The sequence below is a fragment of the Parasteatoda tepidariorum genome, chromosome 5, assembly GCF_043381705.1.
Source record: "Parasteatoda tepidariorum isolate YZ-2023 chromosome 5, CAS_Ptep_4.0, whole genome shotgun sequence".
Lineage (NCBI taxonomy): Eukaryota > Metazoa > Arthropoda > Arachnida > Araneae > Theridiidae > Parasteatoda > Parasteatoda tepidariorum.
The window spans coordinates 52,460,791-52,474,206 of record NC_092208.1 but is presented as its reverse complement, the minus strand read 5'-3'; the positions used below and the strand labels follow the sequence as shown (position 1 = coordinate 52,474,206).

The 13,416-nt window shown below is 28.9% G+C and overlaps 1 protein-coding gene across 2 annotated transcripts in view; it reads left to right on the top strand.

Moving 5' to 3' along the window:
* LOC107449134 (syntaxin-1A) overlaps positions 1–13,416 on the top strand; it is a 109,370-nt gene that overhangs the window by 83,176 nt on the left and 12,778 nt on the right. The window contains exons 5-10 of one of the 2 annotated variants that reach the window (XM_016064576.3): positions 635–708; positions 2,037–2,145; positions 3,482–3,555; positions 5,380–5,517; positions 7,708–7,818; positions 9,002–13,116. In XM_016064576.3, coding sequence (XP_015920062.1) covers positions 635–708; positions 2,037–2,145; positions 3,482–3,555; positions 5,380–5,517; positions 7,708–7,818; positions 9,002–9,088 — 593 coding nt within the window. In that variant the 3' untranslated portion in view covers positions 9,089–13,116. Of the gene's footprint in view, positions 1–634; positions 709–2,036; positions 2,146–3,481; positions 3,556–5,379; positions 5,518–7,707; positions 7,819–9,001; positions 13,117–13,416 lie in introns of those variants that run through there. The other variant, XM_043055272.2, reaches the window with a different exon arrangement.

The following is a 13,416-nucleotide window of genomic DNA, read 5'->3' as shown; positions in this document are numbered from 1 at the left end:
TATATATATATATATATATATATATATATATATAAATTTTATCCAAACAGGGTGTGTTTTTTTTAAATGCAACATTTCTGTTACTTTAAATTAGTAACCTGTAAATTTGTTATTATTAAAAGTATCTTGCAGAAAGATATTAGTGCTAGAGAGGTTTGCCGCTGAAAGCCCCCCAAAAAATATGCCACTGGTCTACAACGGCCTCGCTGGGAAGATCAATTTTTTTTAAAAGTAATTTTAGCCATTATCTAGGGTCACTGCAGACTTTTTGCTGAAAGTTTTGTTTTTGTAAATTTGTGAAAAAGCTATTCATAGTTTCATGAATTTGTAAACATGGGGTCCCCTGTTTTTGTGAAAAATCTCATAACGGAATTCCCTGCGTTTCCAGTAACACAAACAAGTATTGGTCTGAATCAGTTAGGATAAGTGGAGTTTTGTATTTTGATTTACAAATTTTCAATTGAAAGGATCTACCAAATCTGCCTTCAATTTTTAAATACAAATTGATCATTTTTCAATATGGACAAAACTTATAATTTTTTTTAAAGATTTTGTTTTCCAATATGCATTATGTTTTTAACTTTTGATTCATCTCATAAAAAATTTAATTTACATGCTTTCCTATTTCTTACAGTTATGGAACAGAATATTGAACAATCAGAGCAGTCAGATATGTCATCAGCAGATTTCAGGATACGCAAAACACAAGTATGTTTTATAGAGTTATCTTTTTCTTTAATAATAATTTAAAAAGATAAAGGTAGTTATTTGATATTATTTAGGTTTCATGCTAAATAATTTAAAATTTCAATCAAAACTAGTTTTGCTCAACTTTAATTTCCAAAATTTTTAAGAAGATATTCATTTTTAACTGCTTTGATTTCATTGTATACAGTGCTGTAGTTGGGGTGGAGAATGTGGGGGGAACTCTGTTCCCTGAATTCTTTGGTTTGCTGTAGTAAATTTTTTTTTTAAATATTTGATAGAAATTTAAAATTGAAAAGCCTTATTAGTGATGCATAAAAACTGAATATGTCACATCAACAACCAATATTTTTGCACTATTACCAAAAAGTTGGTAATGTTCAATTGATAGATATAAGGTTTACAACTTTGTAAATATTAATTAAATTTAATTAGACTTTTCAATTTAATTAAATTTCTTCAATACAAATATATATTTTTGAAACCAGTAAAAAAAAGGAATAAAGCATTTTTTACTTCAATTTTATTGTTAAAAGGTACAAAATACTTCATTTTAATTTGTAGCTGCATCACGTTGATTTTAAATGTCTTCAATAGTAATATATTTGATATTATTTTAACATTAATTTATTTAGTTTTGAAATTAATGAAAAAATCAAAGCATTTTCATAAATAATATTCCATTTATATAAAGAGTACTGAGTGATGAAAAGATATGTAATTGTGATTACATTAGTTACTAGGTTAAACTTATAAAGCAAATCAAAATAATTTCAAATTAGTTTCATAACTTCAAAGTAAATTGATTGGAAATGTAATTTTAAAAAAGGATATAATTGTTAACTCAATGGCCAAATGTGGAACAAAATGTTTTTTTTTTTCAAGTGAGCTCAATTTGAAAAATACCGAATGTTTTCTGTGCTATTTTGACTAACTCTGAATTCTTTGTATTAATTCATTATTTTTCTTTAATATTAGCACTACTTAAATAAATTTGTTCGTATTGCAATAGTAATAAAACATAACTTATTTTACATTTTTATGAAATTATTATACTTTTTTATTTATCCAGTTTTTTAATTTCTTTTTAATTAATTACTCCATAAATTATGTAACTTATTCAGTCATATGAACATCTAATTATTCAAATTCTTTGACATTCAACCAAACCAGATCTTTAGCATAGGTGACTGTATGTCTAACATCTCTATTTAACACTTTTGACAGGCATTTGATTGTTTCAGTATCATCATTTTTTGCAAAATTTTTCATTTTTATTTAGGAAACACTTATTTTTTTAAAAATTAAATTACCTGCTTTTTTTTTCCTAGCATTCTATGTTGTCTCAAAAATTTGTTGAAGTTATGACAGACTACAACAAGACTCAAACAGATTATAGGGAACGATGCAAGGCTCGTATTCAAAGACAACTAGAAATAAGTAAATAAACTTTTAAATTTTATTTGTTTGCATGACTATTGATAGACTGTGTGCTCTCATAATTTATCAAAGCAAAAATTTCTTGGTTTGTAGACATTTATGTATTTGTATATATTATGAAAAAGTACATCTTAATATATTTGCAAAGTAACCAAACATCCAAAGTTGGATGAAGGTTTCACACGTCCCTTAAGACAAAAATGAAGGAACCATTATTTAAAATTGTAGATACAAAATAAAAATCTCTGCAAATTTCCTATTATTTAAAAATTTAATTTAAAAAAACTATTTTTTGAGAATTTTGACTAGGCTTTCTGTTGTCCCATTCCTTGAGATGATTACTCCATCTCCCCCCCCCCCTTGAGTNTCCTTGAGATGATTACTCCATCCCCCCCCCCCCCTTGAGTACAACTTTGAAAACATCATAATGTCACAACTTATCTTAACCTTATATTATCACACAGTAGTATAGCTATGTCTACAGCTCTTCTTTTATGGTCTCGTGGTCAATAATGGGCATCAAAGGCATGCCTGTTTAGCATTTCCCACAATTAGGAGTAAACAATTCAAGCTTTACACTATAGGATCCATTGATGTTACATTATAGTTAGACTTATATTAATAAATGAGTATACCTTCTATAAGTTTACCATTGTAAACTATTTACGTTGAATCACTACTCCATTGTAAACTATTACAAAATCATCAGCCAGTTGGTTAGCCTTTCTAGTATCTATACTATTTGGTCAGCATAATTGTTTTGAGTGTTTCCCACGACTCATAAATCAAGAACCAACTTTCAAATGTACCTACTAGGACTGTGGGATACTATCGGCTTCTGAAACCTTTCTTTGTCTATTGTATGCTAAAACTCATCTAATCATACAAATCCTTTTCCATGTTAAGCGAAGAATGCTTTATGAAAAACTTCTTTAAAGGGTTTTACAGTATTGTGCTATAATTCTAATGAAAAAAATTTTTTTTTTCAATATTAACACAATTTTATATAGATTTAATATCAATGGCTGTCAAATATTTTTAATAGTGAATTAACAGTTACTCTTACAATTAGCTATGATAAACTATAAATGGCAAACTTAGCTCGCTTACTTTGCTTCAGCCTGCTCAGAAATATTTCATTAGCTTTATGCACTTTATATTGATTTTTTAAGCAATTTATTCCAAATCGTTTGTAATCAACATCTCCCTAACTTACAAAATTTTTGAGTTTTGTTAATTGATTGATTTATGTTTAGCTACTTCTTTAATAAATGTTCCTTCCAATTTCAATTTAGATACAAGTTTTCTAAATCTAAAAAATCATTTTTATTTTTAGCTGGAAAAGTTACGACAAATGATGAATTAGAAGAAATGTTAGAAAGTGGTAATTCTGCAATATTCACACAAGGAGTATGAAACATTCTGTCTTATAACTGATGAATAATGTTAATATTTTATTTTTTGTCTTTATTGATTATCCAGATATTGTTATAATTTTTTTAATTCCATAAGCGTAACTTATTAAGCTTTATTTAGAAGAATTTATGTATAAACTTTTTTTAAACTGGTTTCTTTTATTGAACATTAGAAGTTTATTTTCTGTATTTTTTCCCTTCCCTTAATCCCTTTTTCTTCACATTTTTAATGCTTCGCTTTTATTAGTACAGCTTTTATTTATACTTCCTATTGCAAGCGTCTTGAAATTCTTTGTGCTAAGTTGTTATGATGCATAAAAGAGCAAAGCTGTGCCCAATATTTTAGTAAAATTTTACATAAAAGCGAAAAGTTGGATTTAATATCCAATTTTTGAGCATGCTGGCTCCTAATAGTTGGTCCTAGTTCTTCAAAATTTTCCATGTTTGTGGACCCGAGTTCTATTGTTATCTTATAATGCATTAAGTTATTTCCTTTTTTTCTTTTGAAATTCTTTATAAAGGAAAGTTCGAGAACTGTAACTTACTAAATTAAATATTTTTTAAGAAATAATCAAAAGACTTAAATATTATTTAAAAGGAAAATGAATGTTTATGTATATAAAGGTTGAAAGAAAGTTTGGAAACTGTGAAATATATTTTGTGTAATATATATATCGAACTCAAATAGTGAAAATGGGCTCATTTTAATATTTTTTTGAAAACTTGATCTTGTGGAGATGGGCTGGGACAACTTAGAAAACCTGAACCCCTATTTTTTTATTACAGATTTATATTCTCCTGAAAAGAATAATCAGATTCGACTTTTAGGTTTATGCATTTTAATACATCTTGTGCATATATATATATATATATATGCATGCACAAGATGATAATCCAAGAAAACAGAAAAATTGTTTAAAAGGATTTTAAGAAAAAAAGAATAAAAAAAGTTAAAAAGCATTTAAAAAAATTAAAAACTAAAAAAATGAACAACAAAAATATAATATCCTTATCAACCTAAATGATTAAACTATAGTTGCAGCTTATGTACAGTAAACAAAACTAAAAACTTGATTATTTTTTGTAATTTTCTCATCTCTTTCAAACTTAATTATTTCTTGTATTTACATGCCTGGTAACAGAAACCTTCCAGCACCAGAAGGACCTTAACAGATTATTTTTTGTCTAAGTTTTCTTTTATTTTTAAAAAGAAAACAAACTAGAGGAGCATTTTTTAGACTCTGTTTTAAATACATGTGTAAACTTGTTTCTAATTTTTGGGACTCTACTGGTACACCAGTAGAGGAATATTGTGGTACAACAATATTTTTTTTAAGACGCATGTGTTTAGATATTCAAAGTCAAATTAGGTCACAATCATACTTTTACCTAGCGTAAGAAGGTCAAATAAGATATGGATAGAGGGTTAACTCCTTAATTTTGAAGTTTTCCTTTTTTACAATTAGGGAAAAAGTTACAACCATTTGTATGCATGCAAGTTTATCATTTTTATGAAAATTTTAGATTTTTAATTGGACAATTTTAATCATTAAAATCTTAAAATAGGAAGAATTTTTAACATTATCACAAGTGTCCATTACCCGAATTTCATTATAATCGAAGGAAGGTTGGTCCAAAAGCGATTAATGTGACTTGGAATGACTCAGTTATTCAATATAGAGAAATAAAAATTATTTTACTTAGTCTTGAAATGAAACTTTTATAAATGTATTTAATTAAATTGACTGTATTTGTAGCTGAATGTTTTAATTTTGATACCATTGTTTTTCTAATTATTTTCTGATTTCCATATTTTAAGATCATTATGGACACACAGCAAGCTAAACAAACTCTTGCTGATATTGAAGCTAGGCATGCTGACATCATTAAATTGGAGACTAGTATTCGAGAGTTGCATGATATGTTCATGGATATGGCTATGCTTGTCGAAAGTCAGGTTTGTAATTTTTTCTTTTCAAAATATTGTTTGAAAAATCATTTGATTTGTATAACTCTCTGATTGACAAGCATCACAATATTTAATGCTCCGGGTGCGTAGCGTTTTTAAATAGTGCTTAAAGGTGCTTATTTTCGATTTTCGTTTTTTAAAAGCCCTTAAAGTTGCTTTTCCTAATGGGTGTTTTTAAAAAGTGCTTATTTTTCCTTTACCAGAATGAGATATTTTCTCTTTACCATGTTGATTTTTGACACGAATGATGCAAAAAGACACAGTCCTTTTCAACGTTTTTACAATTAATTCAACCCCAATCTATATCGACTTTCCGTCGGTCCGTAGTGTATGAAAACACCATTCGTTTTACATGTTAGATGAAATACTTGCAGATCCGCATTTGCGTATACTGATCTGGATTCAGTGGGAAGGATCTTTGTCTCTCATGTGCAATTATGCTGCATTTTGCAAGAGATTATCAATTTCAGACTTCATTTTCCGCCCTCTGGAATCGAACTGAAAAATCTCTAGAATTTTTGCTGATTACTGGGACTGACTAAACATTGTAAATTTTTTTTTCTCTAATAGCGATAGAAAATTTTACTGCTCTTGTTAATTTCATCATTGGTGACGTGTCATCGTCTTTGTCACTGGCAAGCAAATCAAACCGGATTAAACCATCAGTTGTCAAAAACTTACCAACCCTGACTAATTACGATATTTTTTTGAAGTGCTTAAAAATATTATTTAAGTGCTTGAAAAGTGCTGAAAAGGTGCTTATTTTTTATTGAAAAATTTGCACCATACTGCTAAACCTAGAGTTAATTTTAATATAAATCACATATTTATGGTTAACCAGTTCAACTTCTTGCCTGTATATATTCATTAACTATATCTCTGTGTCTCCACATCAAATCTCAATGCTGGATTGGTAATGGTATGTAGTAATATTGGATGATATTACCTATTTTAATCTATTATAATAATTTACTAAAGTAAACAATATTTTATGACTCATTCTCTAAACGTAAACGTTTGGAAATATTTAGTACTGCCATAGACAACAACAACTTAAGTAAACACCATAACATGACTTTCAAATAAAATCTTTTTATTTATTTCTCTTTGCTGTAGTTAAAAATTTCTGCTTTACTGCTAAAAAAAATCTTTTTAATTAAGACATTAAAAAAAAACTTCAATAACGTAAGTAAAGTTACAATACTAGAAATACATGAACAGTAATCAAATTATTGTGCTAGCTAAAATAATTTCATTGTATCGTATATTTTCATGCACTCTTGCTTTTATCACTGTAATGCTTAATATGCGTTCTTACATTATAAATAGCATTTGAATTCAGACAGTGTACATGCACACTTCTTAAAATGGAAAATTTAAAAATAAATTGGATATTTGAATCTTTAATCAAGGTATAGGAATTCTTTGACATAACAGTAAAAACTGTGATATTTAACATCCTGTTGAAAACCATTCCATTCTGTCCGTAGTTTGATTTTGTAGAAATTTATTTTAGCGATGTGAACATTTTAAAAAATGAGCAATAAATTATACTATAAAATTTACACCATATTATTTAAACTATTTTTAAATATGAATCAGTATATTTAAAATATGTTGAAAGAAGAAATTAAAAGTAAATGATTTTGACGTTTTGTCTAAAACTATCCTAAATTAGATAGTGTTGTGTAATTTAGAATACAATACCAAACAGTTAAGTTAGTAAAGAGTAATAATCCTTTATTACTTACCATAAAATATTATCACCCATTAACCTTTTTCCGAACTTTTTACTGCATGCTTTTCTGCATCAAAAATAATTAAGAACTTGTTTTGTTTAAATTACTGAAAATTATGGGCATTTTAATGACCAAGTTTTATAGATATTATTTGAGTTTGGAATTTAAATTGATTTAGAACTTAAAATTTTCTGGTAGAAATTTTCTCGTTACACTTGATAAATTTTTAAAATATATTAAATATTTATAATAGTATATATTAAAAGTACTATATTACTTATATACTAAAATTAATATAACTTACTAATATATTAAAAGCATTATATTAGTACTATATTTTATATAGTGATTATTAAAATACAGTAAAAAAATCGCCATATTTTTTATATGCAGTAAGTTAATGGTTTCATGTGTATTTGAAAGTGTTCTATATTTATAGGGAGAAATGATAGATAGAATTGAATATCATTGTGAGCATGCTAAAGATTATGTAGGAGAAGCTGTGAAAGATACCAAACAAGCTTTGGCTTATCAGAGTAAAGCTCGAAGAGTATGTATATATTTTGTTTTTCTTAGTTTATTGTCAATGTTTTCTAATTGTCCTCAAAAATAGAAATTTAAGAAGTCAGAGCTTATGAAGAAAAAAATGACATTATAAGTATCCGGTAGCTAACTCACAATATTTCACATTAATTAAGCTCATATATGGTTTAGCCAATCTTTAATAATATTTTTATATATTTTGTTTATATTTATTATTTGTTTGTTCGTTTTAACTGCTGAGATAGTTAAAGTATAATAATTCTAACATTATGTTAATGAGTTCTAGACTAAATGCAAATGGTGTAAATATAATTGTTAAAGTATCTTTTTGGTATTATTTTGACAGGGCAATCATTGTTAATATCATTTCAAAGTTGCTGTTTATCTAAACAGATAAAAATTTATTAATCCATTAACCATCCCCTCATCATAATGTGCAGTGAAAATGGTTATAGTTGACGGAAGTCTGTTCATTTCATCTATACATTAATACAAATAAGCATATTAATGCATTGACCCCCCACCGATGACAAAGTCTGGGTTGTTATCAGCTGTGAGCATTTCAAATGATTGAAAACACTGTGTAATTGTGAGCATTCCATTGCAATAGACCTTGATTGAGAGCTACGCAATTAGTTTGTCATTCAAAACATGGTAACGTTGTACAGTGCTGCCATCTATTATAGAAGAATGAAAAAATTACTTATTTGTTATTCTGGGTAAAAAATCTGTGGGGGTGCGGGGAAAATGCTCTTTGATATCTGCTGAAATCAAATCACTGACTTTTGAAGCTAAGCCAGATTATCTGCTCCTCTATAGAAGTGTAGGAGGCATATTTTTGATCAAAAAATGCTTTATCTTGTTTTGATTTAAATTATATTGTTATAAGTTTCTAGGGAAGGTGACAATATTACATTTTATCACAATATTACAGTTACAGAATTTAAGTCTCAAAAGTATTTTCATGATCACAATTTTGCATTTCATTTTAATTAAGTTTTTATTTTTAAGTTTAAATCTAAGCATGCTATATTTATTTATTTTATCTTCTGTTTTGTATGATTTTTTCCTTTTATTAACTTCATTATTTTATTCCCCCCCTCCTTTTAATTTAGTTTTAATGGTTTTCATTTTATAATTTTGTTTGTTTGATTTTGTTTCTTCTTTACATTTTTGTTTATTTTTTATAGAAAATGATTTGCTTGATTATAACAGGAATCATCGTTTTAGTCATTATAGTCATCATCATAGTATACTCTGCTGGGGGATTTAATTAGTGATAGAACTTTTTAAAATCAAAAGAAAGAGCTACACAGTTTATATATGGATCATATAAAGTCTATGGGAACAACAATGTACAACTACAAAATGTTTACAGTTTTATTAATCATTTTGATTATTTTTATTGCAAAATTCCTGAACTTTTATGATTTTATTTTTCATACCAAATATTGAAATTCATGATAGCAATTGTAGATCTTTTTAATTCTATGCATACTTCAGTAGTTTGCAATCATCAGCATAAATTTCATTTTATGTTTAATTGAATGAAAAGTCATTTTTAAGACTGCCACATGATTTTGTGTTGTTGTGAATAATGTCTAATTTATTTTGTAGATACTTAAATGAATTTAGATGGTTGTTTTGTATAATTATGTCTAATAAGTGCCTATATTTTATTTATTTTTAATCAGCATTATTTGAACTTTGTGTTGGTTATTTCCTTTAGAGAAGCCAAACCCAATTACTTAACTTTGGTGATTAGTAGAGGAAAAAGTGCGTACTGTTACGAATGAGTGAAAACGTGTATAATTTTGTAAACTGGCCCAGGGTCTTCCTCAAAATCAAGTTCAAAGCTGCCCTCTTCTTGGATAAACTCATCCAGTTTTTAAATTTGAGAACTCTTAACTCTGTACGCAGTCAATCCATCGGATCATTGGTCTTACCCTTTTAGGCTCCAAATCGTTTTGCGTCGAAGATTTTTTTGGTGGCCCAGTCATCTTTCAATCTAATCAGGTGTTCTTCCCATTTTAGTTTTTAAACTGATATAAATTTTATTGTGTCTGATTCTTTGTAGACCCTATAAAGTTCTGAATTAGTTATTTCTCTCCAACAATCATTACATTTTTCTTTCAAAGTCACTAAAACTTCCTTCTCCCCTTCAGTCACTGCCCACGTTTCAGCAAGCGTATGTAACTATGGGTTTGATCAAAACTACGTAGAGTAGTAATTTTGTTTTCCTGCTGATGAGACTAGATTTCAAATTCTTTTGTATTCCATAGAAACATCTATTACCAGCAGTTATTCTGTTACGAACTTCTGGCGTTACGTCATTTATAGTGTTCAATTCAGAGCCTAAATAGGTGAAACTATTAACTACTTCAAAACTGTAGTCACCTATTTTGAGATGGGTGTCATTAAAATTGTTAGACTTCATGTATTGTGCTTGGTTGATTAAAAGATGCATTTTCTTTTCCTCTTTTTCCAAGGAAAATAATATTGTAATTATCCTTAATGTGTGAACTGTCTGAGGTTTCAAAGCCTGTGATTTATTTTTGATTATCCGGTTCTTCTTGTTGTAATTGAGTGTTGAAAATTGCTATATTTTCTGGAAGACTCCACTAATAAATTTTCAGAGTCTTAAGGACTGTTTTATTCATCTGCCAATTGACATGAACCCCAGTGCTCGGTACAATACCTTTACATGAAACTGATTAAAATGAGTCAAGTATTTGCGACTGCTCCTTATATTTCTTTAACTAGCACAATGTGCAAAACAATAAAAGGAATACCTTGGGAACTTTCGATTTAATGACCATATTTTGACATAGTGTTAAAATATAGTCTTCTCCGTTCTAGGGATTAACCTTATGTATAACTAATTTAAGCAAGCAATATTTTAAATCACAAAATGCATACTTTCTTTGAATTACCCTGATTATTGTCGACGTATTTGAATTTTTGACTCTCAAAATATAGGGAGTAGTTGCAATCTGAAAAATATTCCAAAAATTTAGTTAAAAGCCCATAAGGTTAATCATAAGATGGCATGTTAGTTCGTGAACATTTAATCATTAAAAAAGAAACCATCAAGATGTGTTTTAGATTTTACAATCTGTACATTGATAGATAGATGTAATTTCTTAATTTTTATATCTATGAGAAATTAACAGCTTGTGTTTATTAGTTTTTTAAGTCTTAACTTAAGAGTCACAAATTTTATTTTATGGAAAAATGCAAATATATTATTATATAAAATGGAATTTGCTTTTTAATAGCATTAAATAACAATTTAAGAAACACTTGTGGATATACACTACTGGCCATTAAAATTGCTACACCAGGAAGGCGACACACCACAAACGTGAAATTTGCAGGAGGGATAAAGTATGTTGTGATATGCAAATAATTAGTTTATCAGCTCATTCCTGCAAAGCAGGCGGCAGTAGCGACACCTACAATGTGTATAAAAGAAGTGATTTGACAGTAAGTTTCTCATACAGAAATTGAATTTGAGCATTGTTCTTGAATAAAAAAAGTTTTTCTTATATTCTCGTGTAAGAAGGAGAAGTGCCTACCAGCACTCTTTGAGTTTGATCAAGGTCGAATTGTGGCCTACCGGGATTGCAGTTTATCATCCCGAAGTATTGCAGCTCGCGTTATTCGAGATCCCATGACTGTTAGCAGAATATGGATGCGATAGGTTCATGAGGGTCATGTAGAATGCTGTGCAGGATATCAGCGGGCCCCCATCACTAACAGCCGAGAAGACAAACATTCTATCCTCGTGGCCTTACGGGATCGTACAGCTATGTCATGATCCCTCAGTCAACAAATGGGGTCATTTGCAAGACAACAAGTGTCTGCAAGAACAGTTTGACGACATTTGCAGCAGCATGGACTGTCAGCACGGGGGCCATGGCATCGGCTACCCTTGGCAGTACATCACAGGCAGGAGCGCCTCCAATGCTCAACCTGGACGCAGGAGTGGAATGACGTCGTCTTATCAGACGAATCTAGGTTCTGTATACAGCATCATGATGGCCGCATCAGTGTTTGGCGACATCGTGGAGAATGCCCAGTGGCAGCTTGCATTCGATATTGTCATACTGGCCCATCACCTGAAGTAATGTTATTGGGTGCCATTGGATACACGTCTCAATCACCTCTTGTTCACATTGCCGGCACTTTGAACAGCAGCCGTTACATTTCTGATGTGTTAGAGACTTATTGTGCCTTATCTTCTAGGCTTCCATAACACTACGTTTCAGCAGGACAATGCACAGTGCGGGACAATGCACGTCGCATGTTGCCCGCACTGTCCTGCCCTTCCATGACTCAGAACATGTTCGCTTGTTGCCCTGGCCAGTACGTTCTCTTGATCTCTCACCAATTGAAAACGTCTGGTCAATGGTTGCCCAGCGACTAGCACACCAACACTCGTCAGTTACTACGGTCAATAAATTATAGCATAATGTTGAAGCTTTATAGACTGCTATACAATCTCTGTATTAGAATGCTATACAATCTCTGAATAACTGCTATTATTGCTGCCGGGGGAGGCTGCTCTGAGTACTTCTTCAGGATCTATACATCAATGAACATTTAATCACTTGTTCTGCCAACTATAATGTATGTGCCAAATAAATATCATTCTGTTATTTGCATTTCTTCCTGGTGTAGCAATTTTAATGGCCAGTAGTGTATTCGGAATGGTTGATTAGCAAAATAAAAAGATTTCTTTCTCTTTTTATTTTGTTTCAACTACCTCTTTTCACTCAACATAATTTAAATAAAAGTACAGAAATACCTGTCAGTTTTGATTTTTTGCTATATTTTTATACTGGGGCGTTTGCTACTTAATTAGTGGGTGATATATTTAATGTTGTTTTAATTATTTATTATCATTTGAAATTAAAGATATTGTGATCCATTCTAAAGTATTTTATGCTACTTCATATTATGTATATTTTATTTAAATATTTTTATGTTATTGTTTTGATTTTAAGGAATACAAATGTTTTTCTTTTGTTTATTATTTCCACTTGTTTTGTTGTTAAAATATTTGTAAAATAAAATTTAAAAAAATTATTTCTTTGAATATGATTATGTTTTTGCTTCTTTTAATTAACCTTTTTGTCATGTAGACAGAACTAAAAAGCATATTTATAATGATTGTTTTTTATTTTAATTATCAGGAATACAAATTAGAATTTTTAAATATTTTTATTTTGTTTCTTATTTGCATTTTGTTTTGTTGTTAAACTATTTGTAAAATTAAAATAAATGTTTCTTTTGAATTTGACTATGTTTTAAAATACCCTCTTATTAATAATCTTAAGGAGACAAATCTAAAAAGCATGTTTTTAATGACAAAATAATAGTTTGATTATAATCTGTTTAAAACTTTATTTCTGACTTATTATTTGGCACTAATTAGTTGTTGCAATAATGTTTGATTTAACTTTTGTTTTTATTGAATTTAACTTTCTTTTTTACCTCTTGAAAATACATGAAAAAAGTAATAGACTTTTTATAGCAAAAATAAACTTATAATAGCAAAAATTTAATTAAAAAATTATGCACTTACTGCAAAAAGTATTAA